This window comes from Falco rusticolus, chromosome 4 (genome assembly GCF_015220075.1).
Source record: "Falco rusticolus isolate bFalRus1 chromosome 4, bFalRus1.pri, whole genome shotgun sequence".
Classification (NCBI taxonomy): Eukaryota; Metazoa; Chordata; class Aves; order Falconiformes; family Falconidae; genus Falco; species Falco rusticolus.
In genome coordinates this window covers 84,696,058-84,715,289 of record NC_051190.1, presented here as the reverse complement: position 1 = coordinate 84,715,289, position 19,232 = coordinate 84,696,058, and the positions used below count along the sequence as shown (strand labels likewise).

General features: G+C 45.0%; 2 protein-coding genes across 9 annotated transcripts in view; one reads left to right on the top strand and one right to left on the bottom strand.

Moving 5' to 3' along the window:
* LOC119145925 (cytochrome c oxidase assembly factor 1 homolog) overlaps nucleotides 1–6,504 on the top strand; it is a 53,801-nt gene extending 47,297 nt beyond the window's left edge. For all 8 annotated transcript variants that reach the window (XM_037382749.1, XM_037382745.1, XM_037382743.1 and 5 more), the window contains 3 exons: nucleotides 1,523–1,674; nucleotides 3,426–3,502; nucleotides 6,170–6,504. In XM_037382749.1, the coding sequence (XP_037238646.1) occupies nucleotides 1,523–1,674; nucleotides 3,426–3,502; nucleotides 6,170–6,266 (326 nt within the window). In that variant the 3' untranslated portion in view covers nucleotides 6,267–6,504. The remainder of the gene's footprint in view (nucleotides 1–1,522; nucleotides 1,675–3,425; nucleotides 3,503–6,169) is intronic.
* Nucleotides 6,505–12,611: 6,107 nt separating this feature from the next.
* The window catches only part of STK17A (serine/threonine kinase 17a), a 28,417-nt gene continuing 21,796 nt past the window's right edge, over nucleotides 12,612–19,232 (bottom strand). Inside the window, exons 4-7 of the mRNA XM_037384338.1 lie at nucleotides 18,722–18,848; nucleotides 17,950–17,998; nucleotides 17,646–17,825; nucleotides 12,612–16,809 (exon numbers count right to left, since the gene is read on the bottom strand). Coding sequence (XP_037240235.1) covers nucleotides 16,476–16,809; nucleotides 17,646–17,825; nucleotides 17,950–17,998; nucleotides 18,722–18,848 — 690 coding nt within the window. The 3' untranslated portion in view covers nucleotides 12,612–16,475. The remainder of the gene's footprint in view (nucleotides 16,810–17,645; nucleotides 17,826–17,949; nucleotides 17,999–18,721; nucleotides 18,849–19,232) is intronic.

Below are 19,232 nucleotides of genomic sequence, written 5' to 3'. Positions count from 1 at the left end.
CGTAGCAGTGGGAGCAGCGGGAGGGGGCTGCAGGCTTTCAGTTCAGCCTTCAGGCTGAAGGGAGGCTTGTGGGCCTGTGGTCTCTGCGAAAGCTTGCACAAGCACTCAGGTAACCCTATTTCTGCTCACTCTGTTCACCCCCACCTCATGGGAACAGCCTCCCCCACCAACCTGAGCATCCTTTCAGCTCCTCTATGGAAAAATACATGGACAAATGGCTTAGGCACTTTATGTCCAATACACAAGATGCTAATGAGGAACAGCTGAGAAGGAGCACCAGGGAACTCAAACCCATTTCCCCTCCACCCTGCAGGATGAGCACAGCATACTTTTAAGTATACTTTTTGTACATGGTCTGGGTGGTTGCTTGCCGTGATGTGTAGGCACTAAAGGGCTGGTGTGCTGCAGACCCTTTTGCTGGAGCTCCTTAGGATGGCCCAGGGGCCAGCGAAGGACCAGCACAAGCTGCAGCCTAGCAAACCTGCTTCTGTGCTGGCTGGATGCTGCCTGCTCACAGGGGATGCCTCTAATTAGGGAGACGGGGAAGCATCCTTCTGCCTCACGTTCCAGGAGTAATAACAACAGGGAAGAGACCAGGAAACAAACCTTATGCCTTGTTTTAAACTCTCTGGAAGGCGAGAGCAAAGTTGCCAGAGTAGAATTTTCACACATGCACACTCTTAGCTTAACTCTGCCCTTCCTGATGTCAAGGGAGTGATGTTAGGCTGGCGTGAAGTGCCTCTAGAAACCTCAACAGGCAAGACTTAAAACTGTTTCTAACCAAATCTCTGCCTCCTCAAGGAGGGTTGGCAAGTTTCCAGCCTCACGGCTCCGCGTTGTCCATTGGTGACCACTGCACAGCATTTCCCAGCTATACATAGCAACCAGACGCTGATAAATAGCAATTTACCACAATTGTCCTCCATATGCCAACACCGCAGCACCCAGACTACTGTGCTATTGTTGCTGCTTGACCATTAACTCTAATGGTGCTTCTTTGTGCCTCCCTTTTAATGCATCCATCAGTGGAGCTTCAGCTTCGTGGCTGCCACCTGAAAAGCTGTGAAAAGACCACAGCAAGAGTTTCAGGGCAGCAGCAGCTGTTCTAGTCTCACACCAATGTCTGCAAAATATTTCTCCATTCTTAAAGTATTTTCTGTGCCTCCTTTTAAAAAAAAAAAAAACCCAAACAATTTAATTACCTTTAGAACATTTGCAGATATTCATCCTTGTGCTTTTTGGGTTTCCTTTTAGATGTCACACAAATGTATGAAAAGCAGGGAGACACAGCCATGAGCTGAACGGTGTATCGGTATGGAACAGGTTACATTCACTTAAATGAGCTGAACAATATCACAGTTCAGCACTGCTTCTCTGATGTAAGCGTGGGTTTCCTTCTTTAGCCAGATTTCTCCTAATTAATATTTTTGCACTGTTTTTCAGGGAAGGTGGGGTAGTCTGGAAGAAATGTCTTTTTTTAACTTATATTTTAAGTGGACACTGCCCTCTTTCTCTCACCTAGAAGGTTTTGCCAGGACCCAGTATTACCAGCAGGGTTTGGAGCAACTGAACCACAGCCCTGATGCCCTGGAAGCCCTGGGTGCCCCTCCTCTTAAAATCCACAACATCCGACTGATGGATGGGAGTAATCGTGTGGACACAGAAAGAGCACAGGTAACGCTTGAGAGGTGGTGTCACAGCGTGGCCCTCCAAGGCATTGGGGTGACAGGGAATCAGCTGGGGGGGGTTCAGCAGGTCACGAGGCACTTGGGGGCACTGGAAGGCTGTGGGATGGGATGCCAGTTGTTTTGGAAGAGGCATGGATTTCCAGAGCATAAATCTACGCTCTTATGTGAGAGACTAGAAATAGCAAGGGCGGCATTTTCGTGTCCTGCTATTGTAAACCACAAAATAATTATCAGAAACACGTCAGATCCAGCTTTAAAGCAGAAGCTGCCTCCCTCTCCCTACCCGATATGTCTCACGCTGTTTTAAAGCTCTGCTCAGAGCAGTTTTAGGGCCACCTGAGCTCTGCTGTGGTACTGCACATCGGCACGGTTTTCAGAAGCACCTGTGAGTCTGTGCCACAGCAGCCAGCTGCCCGGCATGGGCTGGAGGAGGCTGCGCAGAGTGCTCAGGTATTGCACAAGGCTGCCTGGTGTCAGCCCGGGCAAACCTCACAAACACGAGTCCCCTTCCACTCGGGCTTGCTGCCTGAAAAGGGTTCTCCGTCAGTGTTTTGACCCTTTAACCCAGGACTGGCTGCCCTCCCCTGGTTTTGCTGGGGGGTGCAGAATATCCCCAGTGACCTGTCCAGGTCCCTTACTGGAGGATCAAAATTTGAAATAATTTTATTCCTCCTGGTGAGTGGTTTTGAGTGCTGGGGATTAGGCAAGGGCATTGAGGAATGGGGCAGACGGTCCAGTGAAGGAGAGGGGCTGTCAGGGCAAGAAAAATCAACCTTTAACTACTCACTTAAAATTCCACTTTCCATCTCACCCTAATCAGGCTTCACCCTGAGCTAAAACATTTCCCAGGTTTTAGAGGTTCTACCAGGAAACATATCTAAGGCCAAAAACGCACAAAACCCCACACAACCTCTTATGGCGATGGAAAAGGAGAACCTGTCCCACTGATGTTTTCCTACGTCACTGTTTAAGAACGCCGGTCGCTTGGGTGACTCAGGGTGAAGTCAAACCCTGCTGTTGCCGACCTCACCCAAGAGGCAAACCTCCAACTTTCTTCTGCGCTTTTTCATGCTCCTAAGCCTTCATGTTCTTATGAAATAAACTGGTTAATCTAGAATGATTTACTGACTCCACAGTATTCCCAGCTCCTGGGCCTGTTGGAGAACCCCTGGCATTTTCTGTTTGTGATTGCAATACCACCAGCAAATGCTACACCTGAAACAATTCTTTTATTCAAACATTCGACCAAATGCAATTAGCCACGGTCACCACTGCAACTCCTGGCTTTGTTAAACAACAGAGTGGTAGAATTTGTGATGCTAAGGAAAATCGTTGAATGTGTTATTCTCTCTATGCGTGTTAAGGGACTGATCTATAGAGGATCTCAACCTACAGGTTTCTTATGGTTATGGGAAGCCCTAACACAGCGCAGGTCACCTCTGGATCACTATGCGTGCTGGTAAGGAAAGGTGTTTGCTCATAAATATTTCAGAGAGCGAGTGGTTTTCCCTGGGGGTTGCAGCTGTAGCACAGTACATTCTTTCAGCAGAGATTAACGTATGGCAGAACAGACATACTTGTATAGCCACACACATGTTAGCCGTTAGAAAAGCTCAGTGAAACTCTGAAATACAGTAAAAAAAATTTTATCAGAATCACATCTTTGACTGTAGAAGGATTAAATGTCCATTTCATTACATGCTTCACTGAATCCTTACCGTACTTTTATGTTTGCAGATCAAGTTACCAGTATCTGGAACAAAATCAGCAGGGTACCTCTACATTAATTCGGAGATGGACCACTCCCGTCAATGGTGCGTACGGGGGGAGGTGCCGGGAGAAACACATAGGTGCAGGGAGAGAAGTGGTAGGAGAAAAGAGTGGAGCAGGGTATTTGTTTTAGTCACCCGTGCTGCTGAGATCATGCACACAAAGGAAGCGGAAATTCATGTCCAAAGGTCTTGTGAAAGGTTATTACCATCATTATGGCAAAAATGTAAATTAGTTGAGAAATACATTGAATTTGTCCCTATGAATACACATAGAAGAGCAACACGAGCCACTCATTTGTGTGAAATGTGTTCTGCAAACTATAGCTCAGTATACATACTAATACTGTGATCCAAGGTAACATACTGCGTGTCCCCCACCCCTCCTCCCCAAGGAGGTGCAGGAGCTGCTGAGCAGCAGTCCTAACTCCAGCCTAGCACTATGTATTGCAGTAGGGAAATCACACATTATATCAGAGCCTGCCAAGGTGAGCTAAAAATCATGCAGGTTTGGGCTTTTTTTCCAAGCTATCCGACAAATATTGTCCTTATAGTTAAAAAAAGTGCTAGAACAAATACATTACAGTAGAAGGATGCTCTGATCCCCCATCATATTTACATTTTTGTAGTACTGAAGCCTGAAAACCTCCCTTGTCAAAGGTAAACCGACTTCTAGAACTGAGCAAAGAATTGCTACGTGAATTCAAAGTCCATTTTCCATTGCAAAAAGGAACATTTTATTAGACGCAAACCCTTTTGCATATACTTGTTCTTGGAGTTCGTAGGCACTTCTGTTAGCTCTATTTAGAAACTCAAAGCTGCAACATTTTTATTCAGCTGCCACAGCCATATGGTAATGGTTTCTTTTCATAATTAGATGCGCACGACTTACTGGGTTTCTCTTCTGAAAAACTATGGGCAGTAAGGTGTAAGGGGATGTGAGGAAGGCACTAGGCTGGCACTTGAGAGACTCGGGGGGCCAGGCCTGGCCTCCTCCCTCGTGACCAGAGGTGGCCCCAGAGGTCCCTGGCCACCTTTCTTGCACACCTGCGCTTCCCCGGAGCCCGGCTCTGATCTCCTCGCTCCTCCTTATCCCCTCCTCGCAGAGGGAGTAACAGTTCCCTTCTGCTTCACTCAGTTACTGCGAGGGTAACTGAATGTGGCAAGATGTTAAACTACAGCAGTAACTGAAGTGCCTGTCTCTCAGAGTTTTGTTTTAAAATGAACTCTCAATGCACTTCTGCGAGCTTAAGAGAGGAGGGGGAAAAAAGAAATCATCTCCTGTAAGAGGTTTTTATGGCCGACAAATCTGTTAGACTCAACCACCTCTGCTTACATTTGGGTCCCGTGCAGAGCTCCGCTTGGGGCCAGGTGCCCTTGCACCTGGCCAGGCAACTAAGAATAAAATGGCTGGTTCCCATCTCCTCTACGGAGAGGAGCTCCTGAAATCCCCAATGGGAATGACACGTAAGCAGGCTATCCTGGTGGGGCTCTGCAGGGCGTGCGTGGGGGCATTTCCAGCAGAGCCCAGGGAGGCAAGCGGAGCGATGCAGGCAGAGCCCAACCGCACCAGGAGGTGAGCTCTCAGCGCAGGGGTAGCTGAAGCTTCCAAGCCACCAAAATGCTTCTGACTCCGAGCGTGCAGTCCGCCCCTTGTGGTTCATTTATTTATGTGGTTATTAAAAAAAAAAAAGAGAGTAACTAGAAAAAAAAAGAAAAAAAAGGGAAATTTGGAGTGTGTGGGCTGGTTTGGACATGGAGGACGTGGCATTCACCCAGGCGTAGGGAGCGCAGGGATGGGGAGGGCACCTGGAGACAAGGGCAACCAAGGCACCAGTCTGGCAAAATGACGCTTGCCTGCCCTGCAGCGAGCGGAGGGAAGGGCCGAGAGCCCAGGCCATGCTGAGGGGAGCGAGCAGCTGCCCCTTCAGGCCCTGCTATCAATGAGGCAGTTGCTCATCCTGGGTCGGATGTAGGCGGAGGGCTGGCAAGCGAAGAGCCATCGCACAGAGGTGCGGCAGCCTCATTCCTTCATGGTATGTACTCATCACCGACGCCAGCAAAAGCAGGGCTGGGTGAGTGCCAGGAGCTTTTGAAAAAAATCCTATCTTAGTACCCCAAAATAATAGTCCTTCCCAGCTGGAAAAGCAGCACAAGCAGTCTCACAGAAGTGGGTTTGGAGCAGGGCTGAAAGGAAGGAAAAGGCTCCCCCTCCATCTCCAACAAACACTGTTTTCCTTCTCCTTTGAGTAACCACTGCTGTACCCTGCCAGGGTTTCAGCAGTCACATTGAGCGATCACACAGCGTTCAAACTCCTCCAAGCCAGGCTAATTCCTTAGCAACACAGTCTGGCTCCGAGGCTGGAGAGGAGTGGAGCAAGGAATGCACCCGCAGGATGGAGAGGAAGAAAGGCACCAGGTTGGGGGAGGAATGCCCTATCTAAAAATAGCTGGCAGGATTTTATTTGAGTTGCAACAAATAGGAACATGCATCCCAGTCCTTTAAATCTGGGCTGTGCTATGCTGTTAGGGAAAAGAGCTTTCAGAAGCTAGCACTCGCAAACCAAGTTTTAAAACACTTGAGAGAATTTTTAAAAGCAGTGAATGCATGGAATGATTTGTTTCTTTGTGCCAGCTGTTTCTACACTGACTTTACTACTATTAAAAGTGATTGAAACAAGTTAAATATTTTTTTTATTATTATTTTATTAGCTGGTGCCTTCAGGATGTCACCTTGAAACTGCGGGATGGTCAGAATATTCCTGTTTACCACTCCCCAGTGGAAAGCACTGGTGTGCAAGAAGGTTAAAAATCAGAGACAGCTGCTTCTCCACCTCCCATTGAGCCGAAGGAATCATTAATCGATTGCATCCTGCTGTGTCCATGAATGTACACAGTTGCCCAAGTGACAATTTTACTTAAGTGGGTGCTCTCAAGACAATTTTCTCTCCAAGACTGACCTCATCATCGTCATAATTGTAATTTCTTTATTTTGCTGGTGTATTCATGTGTTCAGCAGAAGCCTAAAATAAATATCTTGCAAAAGACTTGCTGTTCCTGAGAAGCCAGGTGTTATGCCCCATGAGTGCTGGTATTATGAATTTGAAATAAATAAACAAACTGCCAGGAAACTGAGCTTTTCTACAGTTGCAGACAAAGTCAGGAGCACTGGGCTACTCTGTCATGGCTTGGAGGCAAAGCCATCTGCTCAGATGCTTCAGGTTTCCCCCATTTCCCAGCAAGGTGTTACCCAAGGTAGGAGGGGCAAAGCAGCGGAGGTGAAGCTCAGCAGCCGCCCCCTCCGCTCCTAATGAATAAGTTGCATATCAGGTAGACTTGCACCCTTCACAATTATCATTAAAAAGCTCATGAGAGCACTGAGACCACTCATGGTAACTCAGGAATTCCAGGAAGAGACTTGCTGCTGATGCTCAAGTTTATTCAGAAAGAAGCCAAACCTTCACACCAGCACTGCCCAACCTGAGCTCAGGAGACCACATTGACTTGGGGAGGAAAACCCTCAAGAGGTGCTGCACAGGTGAAACGCTGCCATGGTTTACTCTGACTACACAAGAGGTTTTTGATTGTGCCTTGATTCTGTCAGTCAGGTAGAGAATCGCCCATCACCAGAAGCAAGGTGAGGAATAAGCAAAAAAACACCCAAACCACCACACTGTTTCCACCCCCTGCCCCAAACTGCACATTCAAACAATTGCAAAGCCCAAGGCACAGCCCGAGACAGCGAAGAGACACCTCTAACTGTCTGTCCTGCCTTCATGCCTTGAAGTACCATGTGAGCCATGAAGAATGTCCAGAGGAATGTGTATTTTGGATTTATTGTAAGACAGCAGCTTAAATCAAGCTGCACCTGGGGGAAAGCCCAGAGCTTATATCTCTCAATTCCCTTCTCTCCCCCCCATCGCAACATCCAGATGTGAGTACTAGAAATCCACCAAGGGCACAGGCAATACAGAGCTTTTCAGGAGTAATGAGTATTTGATAAAGAAGGGGGAGCTGGAGCAAAAAAATCATTAAAAGACCAGCAAGCATTTTTCCTGCTCAACAACATCCCAGCAAATTGGGCGAGTGGCTTCTGAACAAGCCTGAAGAGCAAGTGTCGAAGTAAGAAGGAGGAAATGCTAACAGACCACAGCAAAGGTGTCTTGGACAAACTTTTTTAGAAGGGAACAATACATATGAGCTTTAGTTTGGGACTTAGAAAGAGCTGCCGGGATGAACAGCACTCGTGAGACCTGATCCAGCCCACGTGGATGCCCAACACACCAGGGAAAGGATTAGGGTGAATCAAGGAGTAACAGCATCCCAGCTTTAAGACCGAAATCACTGCTATCTGGTTTCACAAAACAAATTACAAACGGCGTGATTTAAAAACATTAGCCTTGCACTACTGCAGTCCACCTAGCAAGAAAACCCCATGGGAGATATGGGGAACTCTGGCCACCTGGTGTCTCGGAGTATGGTCGGCTCTGGCTTTTGGTCACTGAAGAAGTTTGGTGAGGAATCAAACAGTTGACAAGGGAAAACCAACCCAACCACTTCACATCCATCAGTTGCAACTTCCCTGGCCGCAGCTTTGATTCGTTACTAGTCTCCAGAGGAGCTGTGGGGAGCGACCGGAGCCTGTCCCATCCCTCCCCGTGTCTGTGCCAGGAGCACCTGGCCCACACTGCCTTTTGTCACCACTGTGCGCTTCGTAAGCCTGGCACTCGCGGTGGCTGCAAGGTGTCCAGGAAGCCCACCACAGCCACCCCAGCCTACAACACAACGCTCGCTCACCGCCTTCCTGTCTCTCAAGCTGGCACACGCAACGTCCCCGGTCGGGCTTCACAAGTCGCTGCACCACAAATGCCACCGCCCAGCCCAGCTGTGACCCTGGTTATCCCAGGCCTGAGGCAGATAACCCCACACAAGCCCCGCCAGTGACACTGGGGGGTTTATTACCTTGCCTGGGGGAAAGCAGAGCTTGCAGAAAGGTTCCTTTTCTCACTTGCCCCCTCAAGACCTAGCAGAGCCCCTCTAGCACTCCCGGCGTCCTGGTTTAACCCTGGCCAGCAACCCACGCAGCCGCTTGCTCCCCCTCACCCAGAGGGATGGGGAGGAGAATCAGGAAGGAATGTAAAACTCAGGAGTTGAGATAAGAACAGTTTAACAGGTAAAGCAAAAGCTGCACAAGCAAGCAAAGCAAAGCAAGGAATTCATTCCCCACTTCCCATGGGCAGGCAGGTGCTCACCCAACCCCAGGAAAGCCGGGCTCCATCACGCATAATGGTTACTCGGGAAGACAAACACCATAATGCCAAGTGTCCCCCCACTTCCTTCTTCTTCCCCCAGCTTATATACTCAGCATGACACCATACGGTCTGGAATGCCTCTTTGGCTAGCTTGGGTCAGCTGTCCTGGCTGTGTCCCTTCCCAGTCTCTTGTGCCCCTCCAGCCCTCTGGCTGGCAGGGCCCAGGAACTGAAAAGTCCTTGATTTAGTATAAATATCACCCAGCAACAACTAAAAACATCAGCACACTATCAACATTGTTTTCACACCAACTCCAAAACAGAGCACTGTACTAGCTACTAAGAAAAAAATTAACCCTATCCCCACTGAAACCAGGACACCTGGTCACCCTAACCAACCCACAGGGTCATCAAAGCCCTGAGGATGGGCACTATCATCATATCGTACCAGTGTTTCTCAAAATCAATTCTTTAAACCTGGAGAAAGAAGCAAGCATTGGGTGAAGCTGGAAGGCAGAAAATCAGTGGAGCAGAACAAGAGTAAAACCACCTTCAAATCCCTGCTTTTGTTTTACTACCCAATACCTGGCAAACACAGAATTTCTTACCTTGTGACCCTGAAGAGCCACTTCCTTGCTGTGCTTGCGCTCTTTTAAGATGCACATATTCAAAGAGAGAAAAAACCAGCAAGCTGGTGTATTTGGTGCCAAGCTACTTCGGCCTTGTGGCTCCCTTTAAATACACCACAGCCCACGGCGGCTGCTTCCAGCAAGGACACAGGTGCAGCAGGAGCAGCCAAGATTGCTGGAGCACAGCAGGCAAATGGGGAGAGCAAAGGTCTCAGAACTACCAACAGCTGCTGAAAGCCCAAATAACTTCAAGAGGGCACCTGGGCACCCCTCTTCCCCTTGCGCTCTTTTCTTCTAAGGGACACTGGAGCAGATCAGGTTGTATTTAACTTCAGTGGGCCATTGAGGCACCAATTCACCACAATTATATTGTGTTGTGTGTCCCTCAACACCAGCCTGGGCAATCATTTTGGTTTTATTGAAAAAATATTCATCTTTTGATAAAAGACCCTAAATCCACCAGTTAGACTCCTTTAGAAAGCCATTTTTTTCTAATCACAGAACGGTTAAGGTGAGGAGCAGCCACTGGAGATCGCCTAGTCCAGCCACCTCACTCCCAGCAGGATCGGCTGGAGTGGGTCACCTGGGGCTGTGTCCAGGCAGGTTGTGAAGGACACCAAGGATGGAGACTCCACAACCTCTGGACAAGCTGTACCAGCGTTCAACCATTTTCACAGTAAAAAACCCAGCTTTTTTTCTTACGTTTAAACAGAATTTCCTGTGTTTCAGTGTGCCTGCTGCCTCTTGTCCCACCATCAGGCACCACTGAGAAGGACCCAGCTCCATCCTCTTTACTCTTCCCCGACAGGTATTTATACACGCCGGTAAGATCTCTCCCCGAGCCTTCTCTTCTCCAGGCTGACAGCCGCAGGTCTCTCGGCCTCGTTAACAGGTGCTGCAATCCTTTAATCATCATTTTCAGTATGTTAAACAATTTCTTTTAAATTGACTTGAGTATTTGCATAATTCCTTCTGGTGTTGTTGGCGTGGTTGAAACAACCATCATCTTCATGACCTTTGCCGGATTGCGTGTTTGTTTCTTACTGTCTAGTTTGATTTTAATAGCTTCTGCCAGGCAGTCCTCCCCCTCAAGGAAACCGTGCAGGCAGCAGGCTGTTCAGGGCACGAACTTAATTTAGAGCTGAGGAACAACAAATACTGCTTCATGGACTGTTAAAACGCTTGTGCCTATTTGAGATGGACCCAACTAGCACACAGGGGCTATATGAACCCAAGTGTTTTAAAAGCTCTAGCATTGTAAATGCTGAGCAGGGGGACGGTCGCCCTTTCGAGCATGTTTCTCCTGGTAGTAACACAGTTTTGTCCAACTCAGCCCCGGCAGTTCACTCTCTAGCTGGGGCAGAGGTCTTGTGTTGTGCAGGGACCGTTAGCTGTTTGGATTCACCTCCCTATTAGAAATGAGGGCACATCCAGTTCTTTGCTGCATCTTGGCTGCTGGTCAAAGCAAAATCACTTTCCTGCATTTTTTCCTGCAAAATTGGCTGCAGCGTTCCCTGCAGCTTGGCCCGGGCAGTCCTGTAACACCAGTAGTGATGGAGACCCACCACGTTCTTGGCATTACTTTGGAAGATGCATCACACCTGGCTAAACACCTTTGGTTCGTTTTGTGTAGCACCAAGTGTATGAAAATACTAGAATCATGTTAATTTCTTGACCAATCTAATGCAGTTTCTGACAATTGGCTTTCCTAGAAGATTTGGACGCAAGCACCTTGAGTCAGTAACTTCTTGGAGACAGCCTTTACCTCTCTGTGCTTGGCGAGTCCCGCGACAAGAACTTCCACCCAGCCACCAGACCAGCTGGGTCTTGCAGGGTGCTCCTGAAAGGTGACAGGCAGCAAGGCGATACCCCAACAGCCCAGGAGATTTTCCTGTCAGGATCTGTGGAAAGGCACCTGCGCAATTCGGTCTGTACTGGGATTACAAAGTAATTAAGAGGTGGGGTACGCTGACTTCGACACCTCACCAGCTTCGCTGTGATTCTGATGGCACAGGCAAGCAAAGACTCAGCAAAATTAAATTCTCTGCGTTTATAGGAAAAAAGATAATCCCTTCAAGTAGTTAAGTTCCCTTTCCTCTCTTAATTTCACAGTAACTGTTGTGGTCCTAACGCTTTCCTTTGCTTTGACAAATCATAACCTTTTCTTAATTAAGATAATTTTTAACACACTCATATGACTTAATTTTTTTGTTGTTGTTGTTTTATGAAGCTTCCGGGTTGTATTTTTATGGAACCAAAATATTTTACTTTCACAGAGGTATACAGTTATCAGCTGTCTAATAACAGGAGCAATTAACGAAATGAAGCAGTGTTAGAAGAGGAAATGCCTTTCCACAGAAGAGGAAATACTTTTCTTACCCAGCATCTAGTCGATGCTCTGACTTTCCCCATGGGAAAGTCACATCAGGCAAATAACAGCCCTGGACACGGCGCATCCTGGAGGGGGTGTTAAAATTTCACTGCTTTGGAGCACACATTTCAGCAGGATTTGTGAAACCTGGAATAATTCTGATTCCCATCTGCTCCACCCTGTCCTGGATGCACAGCTGTCCTACACCGCACACCATTCACTGGCATTTAAATAGCACCTCTCCAACCCCAGCATCTTCAGGAAGGTAGTAACAGTCCAAAGTTTAATGGAAATATACTTCTAGGTTTATTATATACCAAGAAAAAAACCGCAACCAAACCAACCAGGAAGCTTTACATGGATAATGTGACTATTTATTAATCCCAATGACAGCTTAATTGAGCATCAGTAATTGCTGTATTGTGAAGACCCCTGCAGTGCAAGCATACAGCTTTAGACTGGAAAAGATTATTGGTGCATCTTACATTTGCTGTGCAAATGTGTAATTCAGAAAACTAAAATATCAGTGAGCCTGTCCTACAGGTGTTGAGAAAAATAACTTTAGGTAGGCCCTCGGAGAAAAGCAAAGGCATTTGAACAGGGGACTCCATCTAATATACCACAGCCCAGGTCCAGCAGTATTCCTAGCGAGCATTTGAAGCCAAACGTGAAGGTGCACAGCCACCAACCACAGGCGAGTTTAACATGCAGCCGTTCGCAGGGCAGCGTTGTACTTTAGCTTTACTGTTGATCCCAGTCATCCTGCACCAGAAAAACTACCGTAACTTTTGGAATTGTTTCAGATCAATAATGCTGTCTTGAAGAAAGAATAGGGTTTCTTTTTTTTTTTTAAATGGTTTAAAGTGTTTCCCAACGCGTGAAGAACAAAAGACCCATCAGCTGTCCGGAAAACAAAATTTCATTTATTGTAAAGTTCCTGAAACAGTAAACACCTTATCAGAAGTACAATGAGCTGGCACTATTTATTTAAAATGTGAAATTGTCTTCCAGGAGCAGCACCTGGAATATTCAAGAGAGATCTTAAGCCATGGAATAACTTGGTGCATGGCCCACCTTCCTCACTGTCCCCTGCCAGTACCACCAGTGGAGAACAGGCACTGAATTTCTACTTGCATGTCCTACCTAACAGCTCTCAAGATTTACCTGGTAGATCATGAGCTGGAATTCACCATTTTGTATTTAGGGACCCTCAAATGAAACGTGTAAGAAATGAGACAAATCACCATGCAAATTCAGCTTTGGGGGGGGCGGGGAATGATTGTATAGAACTTTTAATGACTATAAACTCTACAGCCTCTTGCTTGAAGAGGTGGACCTAGCAACAAGACAAGAGGGGACAAGGCTTTGCTTTCAACTAGACTTCGCTGTTTATTCCAGCTGCAAGAGGCCTGGACCTGCCCCGTTTGTAGCTACAGCTTGCGGCTCTTGCACCAGAACCACAGAAAAGGCAGCTCTCCAGCAACTTCCATGAACATCTGCACTTTCCACCCCTTCCAGCTTCCCGCACTCCAGCAAAGAGCAGCCGTGCTCCCAGCATTACGAAGGCAGCCGGCAGGTGCCGGGCCTGGAGAGCAGGGGCAGAGAGCATTGCCCACGAGGGCCAAGGAGCTGATTCCTTCCCTGCAACCACCCCCCTCCCCACAAACACCGTAAAGCATAAGCAGCTTTCTTCAGCAAACGTACATGCCGATCCCATATTCACAGAGCTGCAGAAAACCAGCTCTTCTTCACAAGCTTGTGATTTTCTTCCTACTCTTAATGTGTTACTTCACAAGTAACTCAGCCTTTTGAAAACATGAGCCTCAATAGCCCCTTTCTACAGCGCAGGGTAAGAATACCTCATTTACAGCTTTACCCACACTTAGTGGAACAGAAACAGCTTCAAGCATGTGGGACCGGCTGACAGTCCTGCTGTTACGTGTTCCACAAATTTTTTCCTATTACAGGGCCAACCTAAGATGCCTTGTTTGTAACTTACACTATTAAACTTTCACAACTTTATACAAATTCTAATGATGTTAAAAAACACTTTATAAAACCACCTTAAGGCACAAGTTAAACAAATGCAGCCCACTGGAAATCTCAAAGCAGCCAAATCCAGAGAAGCTGGCCTTGTAATAGTTCATTTATACACGTTAAGCTTCATTGTCATACATTTAAACCAGTAAATACAGGACAAAATGCATGCTGCTCAGCATCTACACTTTTTCATTAGTACCAGTTTCCATCTGAGACATGATCTGTGGTTACAAATAGGAATTGAAACAGGTGTATGTCCCTCAAATGATTTGCTTTGAGCAACCATGAGCTATTACACATTTAGCTATACAGATACAGCAACATTGTCAGGGTGGGATGTCAGCCCCAGCACTTTGCTCTATTTGTAAAAGTAAGGAAGTAGAGATGCGAAAAAAAGGTCAAAACGGCAGCGATGAAGCTGGGAGAAATTGCAATTTTGCACAAAAGGATTTTGTGAGTTAATGTCCCCTCACCCAGTTGTCATGGGCAAATGGCTGAACACTAAAAGATGCCCATGAAGAGCAGCGTCATGCCTAAAAAGCCTGAAACAGATCGGTGTCGCAGGTAGGGTCAGCACCCATGCAGTAACACAGCTACCGCCCAGCTCCAGAAACACCCAGATAACTGCTCTGTTGGCTCAAAGATTCTTGTTTAACTTCTACTAACGGCCAGCCACAGCGATCCAAGAAAACCTTGCATGTAGCTTTGCAGGAAGAATCTGTAGGCTGCTCTCTACAAGGAGGGAAAACAGTGTGAAAGGCACGTCTGCATTAAAATATGAAAAACCCACATCCAAACTCAATTATGAGTACTACTGGGTTTTCTTATATGAAGGTCTTCAAGGAGGGAGGAAGCTGCCCTACCTACAAGAATATTCAGTATGTAATTCCACAGGGGAGGAAGCTTGACAGAACAGTTTAATTTAGGTGCAATTTTTCTGATGTGGCTTCAAGTGAAGGCAACCAGACCACTGGCAATGAAGCCCTACAGAAAAATGCTTGTTGCCCCACCTGGCGTCACACTGGCTTTAGCTCAATTTTCTTCTTTACTAGCACTTTTTCTCCCACCCTTACAGCAATGCTAATCAGATCACCCCAGCACTGCTAAAGCTTTACTAATAAGCCATCTGCCTTTCACGTGAAGGAGGAACCGAAATATTAGCACAGAGCACTGAACCGTTCACTACAAGAGTAAGAATGTTCTTGGTACATTTGAAATTAGGAAAGTCTGTAGCAACATGGAAAAAAGGAAAAACTACCTTAAGAGTTTCTATTCATTGCTTTATAGCAGGAAAACTTTTGTCAGGGTTTATTATAAAGAAACAGCATAAGGAAACCAAATAAATAGTTGAATAGTTAACAGTATGCAATATAATAGTACTAAACTTCAATTACATAAAAATTAAACTTTGGAACAGCATCATTATGAAATATTTCTTAGAAAACCAGCACTCTGTCCGAGATCCTCAGACCTGTACATTGCAAAAACCAGTCAACTTTGATGCCCAGTTGGTCCCAGCTTTGTTCTCTGAGGGACCGTGCCCATTGAGAACTATGACCCATCCACAGAGCTCCCTAATCCCACTCTGCCCCGTCACACACATGCTGTTTTTCCAAGAGGCGAAGGGAGAGTGACCAGGAAGCACGAGGTATGAGTTGTGCTTCACTGTTTCAGAGGAAGCAGCATCTTCCTCATCTGATAGCTACATTGAACAAGGTTATGCAATTTAACCTAAGGATGCTTCTTTCTTCCCTAAAGCAGTGGTTAGAGGAACAGAAAGAAGGCAGAAACGACCTCATGCTCCCAGTAAAACCCCAGCTGGGTTCTGGGGGAGGCGGAATCAAGGGCTGATTTATCGTTAGTTGGGACAAACTGTCTGATGCAACATGTTGAAGTCAGTGGACAGAGTAACTTCAGCAGGGCTACATCTGACTGTCATTCTTTTTTCCACTCATGAACACTATGTAGTCACACTGAGCTGGATTCTGTTAGCACATCTCTCCCAACATGGGAGGGGAAGGGAGCGATCTTTGCTAGCTCTCAAAAGTGACCGATGGAAACTTTTCACCCTCCAGAGCAGGATTTTACCGTGCTTCCAAATAAAGAAGTATCACCATTGAGGATCTGGAATTGGTCCCTGATACAGATTTCTTTCCCTGTGGGACACGTGCACCTCTTCCTAGAGGAGCACAGCTCACTGTTTGGCTACACACCAGAGCAGGCTGTGTCTTTGCCTTGATATAAATGAATTATACACAGTATAGCTTTGAAATCTGTATGTCAAACCAGTTGATCAAATTCCCCCTCATACAATTTTTAGACCAGTAGACAGTTCAATTGAAATCAGGAGTGTTAAAAGGTGTTTGAGGAAAGCCCAGCATTATATATTTGCATTAAATGCCAAAACATATCCTAAAATACTCCTCTTGACATCTGTCATTGAAACACTTCCAATATCAACTTCTCCAAAACACTGGAACAATTAACAAAAACTGCTATCAAGCAACAAAAACACAGAAATAAAAATTACAAACAAAAATGAGCATTTTATCTTTGTTAAATTCCTGTCAGCCACTTGAAATTAAAACTTGGCACATTTTCCCTGGATGCCATTTATCAACATTTTATCTAGAACATTTATTGCATATCCGAAATTCACTTGGCTAGGGTATTTTTGTTTAGTAGAAAACACTGCCTTCCAGTTATAACTATGAAGCTCCACACAGTTCAGTAAATGAATTCTCCTGGTATTTCTTGCAGTAATGGTTCCTCAAACTTAAATCGTTTGGAAATGGCTTTCTGCTCAGTTACTTTTTCTTTTTCTGACTGCCTACATTGTCCCAGTGTATATGAAGCCACTACAATTAGTTCTTCTGTCACTATTGATTCTTCCTCTTCAGTCTTCTCAGCATCTACAGATTTTTCAGAGGTAGAATCTCCATCTTTCTGGCTGGCATCACTGGTCTCCCCTCCTGTACTCTTATTCCAGGACCTGCAAGCAGGATTATCGCTTTGTTCTAACCACGGGTGTTGAAGACATTCTTCAGCAGTTGCCCGGTCCCTGCAAAAGGAGGAAAGTGTTAAAAATAAATGTCCAAATGAACTTGAAATCCAGTATACCTTGCAGAAGAGATCCATACAAATTATTCCAAGGATATGTCTGTATTCAAGACAAACTAATAGAACTTTAAAAAAAACCAACAACAAACAAACAACAAAACACACTGATAGCCATCTTTTACCAAAAAAGACCAAGGAAATGAAGTGCTAACGTCTAAAATAAAGGAGTTCCTAGATCCTTACATATCAGTATGTTCCCCTGTTGCCAATCAACTTTCATATACAGATTATTTTTTAATATATAGGAAAATTACCCAACCCTTGCATTCTTAATCTCCCATAGACAAGCAGTAGGCAATTTCAATAGCTGACATGTCCCACAAAGAACTGGTGAAGTTCCACACAAAACACCTCTTCTGTTTTGAGACCTGGAATTTCCAGTTTGCTGCCCCTTGAGAAAAGCGTATTAATGAACCAGAAAAGAGTAAGGTACTCCACTAACATAAAAAATTAAAAGGCTGAAAGCACTGTTCGTTTAAGAGACATCAGCAAAGAACCGGCAAGGAAAGTCAGTATCCTGTACCACACGCATTCATATAGTTTTCTAAAACCAGTTTGAGTTCTGATTACTAACACTTGGACACACTCAGAATATGCAAGTTTGGAGGGAAATGGAGGAATTCTCTTTTCATAGACATGAAAAGTAATAGCACAATGAAATATGAATAATCAAAGCTCCCTTCCCTTGTACTTTACAAGTGAAAATGCCAGCACTTGCCACATTAAAAATTAATCCAGTCTGACACATTAGCACACACCGTTGTGTATTTTACTTACTCTGGCTTCTTAACCAGCAGAGTTTTGATGAAATCCACAGCAGACTCTGATATGAGGTCAAAATCCTCTCCAGAGTAACTTACATTCATTTGAGATATATTTAAGAATGTTTCTTGTTTGTCATCCCCTAAGAAAGGCGATATCCCTGTTAGCATAACATATGCCAGTACTCCAATGCTCCTAAATTAGAAGTAAAAAAAAAAACAAAAACAGAAAAGCAGTGTTTTAGGGTGTGTGGTGTTTTTTACAAAAACCGACTTTCAAGTAAAGTAAGTTAATATGACTATTAATTTGTTCTACTTACCACATGTCAGTTGCTGTACTGATTGGGTCATAACTCAGAATCTCAGGAGCTATTCAGGGAAAAAAAAACCAAGTTCTTTTTTTGTCACATGCAGGCATTATATTGTAGTTATATAGTGCAATGTCGAGTATGAGGTAAAATTTAAGATAAGTCATTTGAAGTATGACAGTATGAAGTATGTCTTTTGAAGACAACATGTTTCTATTCAAGTTACTTAAGTGAGTATTATCATTCATTGGTTTTAAGTAAAAAAACATAATTGTTTTCCTTTTATTGACACCTTCAGAAGCCAGGCTAGTTTTCTTCCTAATAAAGCTGTACAACAGATTCCTTATGGGAATAATCAGAAGTATCTAACATTGCGTATTCCAGCACTGAAACCCATACAGATATACCAAACAGCTTAAAAGTATTTTCAAGTACATTTTGAAGGCCTGGAATTATTTGTGGTATTTTTGTTTGTTTGTTTTCATTAAAATGGATACAATCCTCCACAGGCTAAAATATTTTATTCAGAGACTGAATATGTAATTTTGAACTCTGAATTCAAATGGTACTTGTTATCACTGCTGCTAAAAGCCATATAAAGCGGGTACTCATCTTCAGCACAAACACAGCATCACCACTCAGACCCGCAAGGCTGGCCAGTTCTACCTTTTATAGCAGTACCACATCCAACCTGACCTTTCGGCACAGCCAGTCTGGCATTCACCAAATGGAGGTAGTTTCTTTTCACTCCGCAAGAGCCTGGACTTCTACAGTAACAACTTACCTACATATTCTGGAGTTCCCATAATTTCTCTTAGTTCCTCACTGCTCTTCATTATTCTGGAAAGGCCAAAATCTACTATCTTGATGTCTCCCAGAGGAGACTTACTGGTTAGTAGAATGTTTTGCGGCTGAAAGACAAAAGGAGGAGACTTTCAGGATCACTCAAATCTAATGCCTATGACACCATCTTGCATAATTATTTTAGCTCATGAGTAGCAATAATGCATTCCATAACAAGTATGACACCCAGGATCATTTACTTATTTCCTCCAAGGTGAACTTGAAGACACAAGTGGGCTAAAAGGAGTGGCGGGATTTTCTGTTTATAACTGCAAATCAAACATCTACCTTTATTAGCTTAGAACACACAAACCCACATGCCAATAGCTATCATTTAACAATAGCATATAAATACCTCTGCATTGTACCTTTAGCCCTCCATATCACCTTTTTAATTCCCCTTCCCTCCTTGCTTCCTTCCATTAGATGATGTAAAATACCTCCTTGTTGAA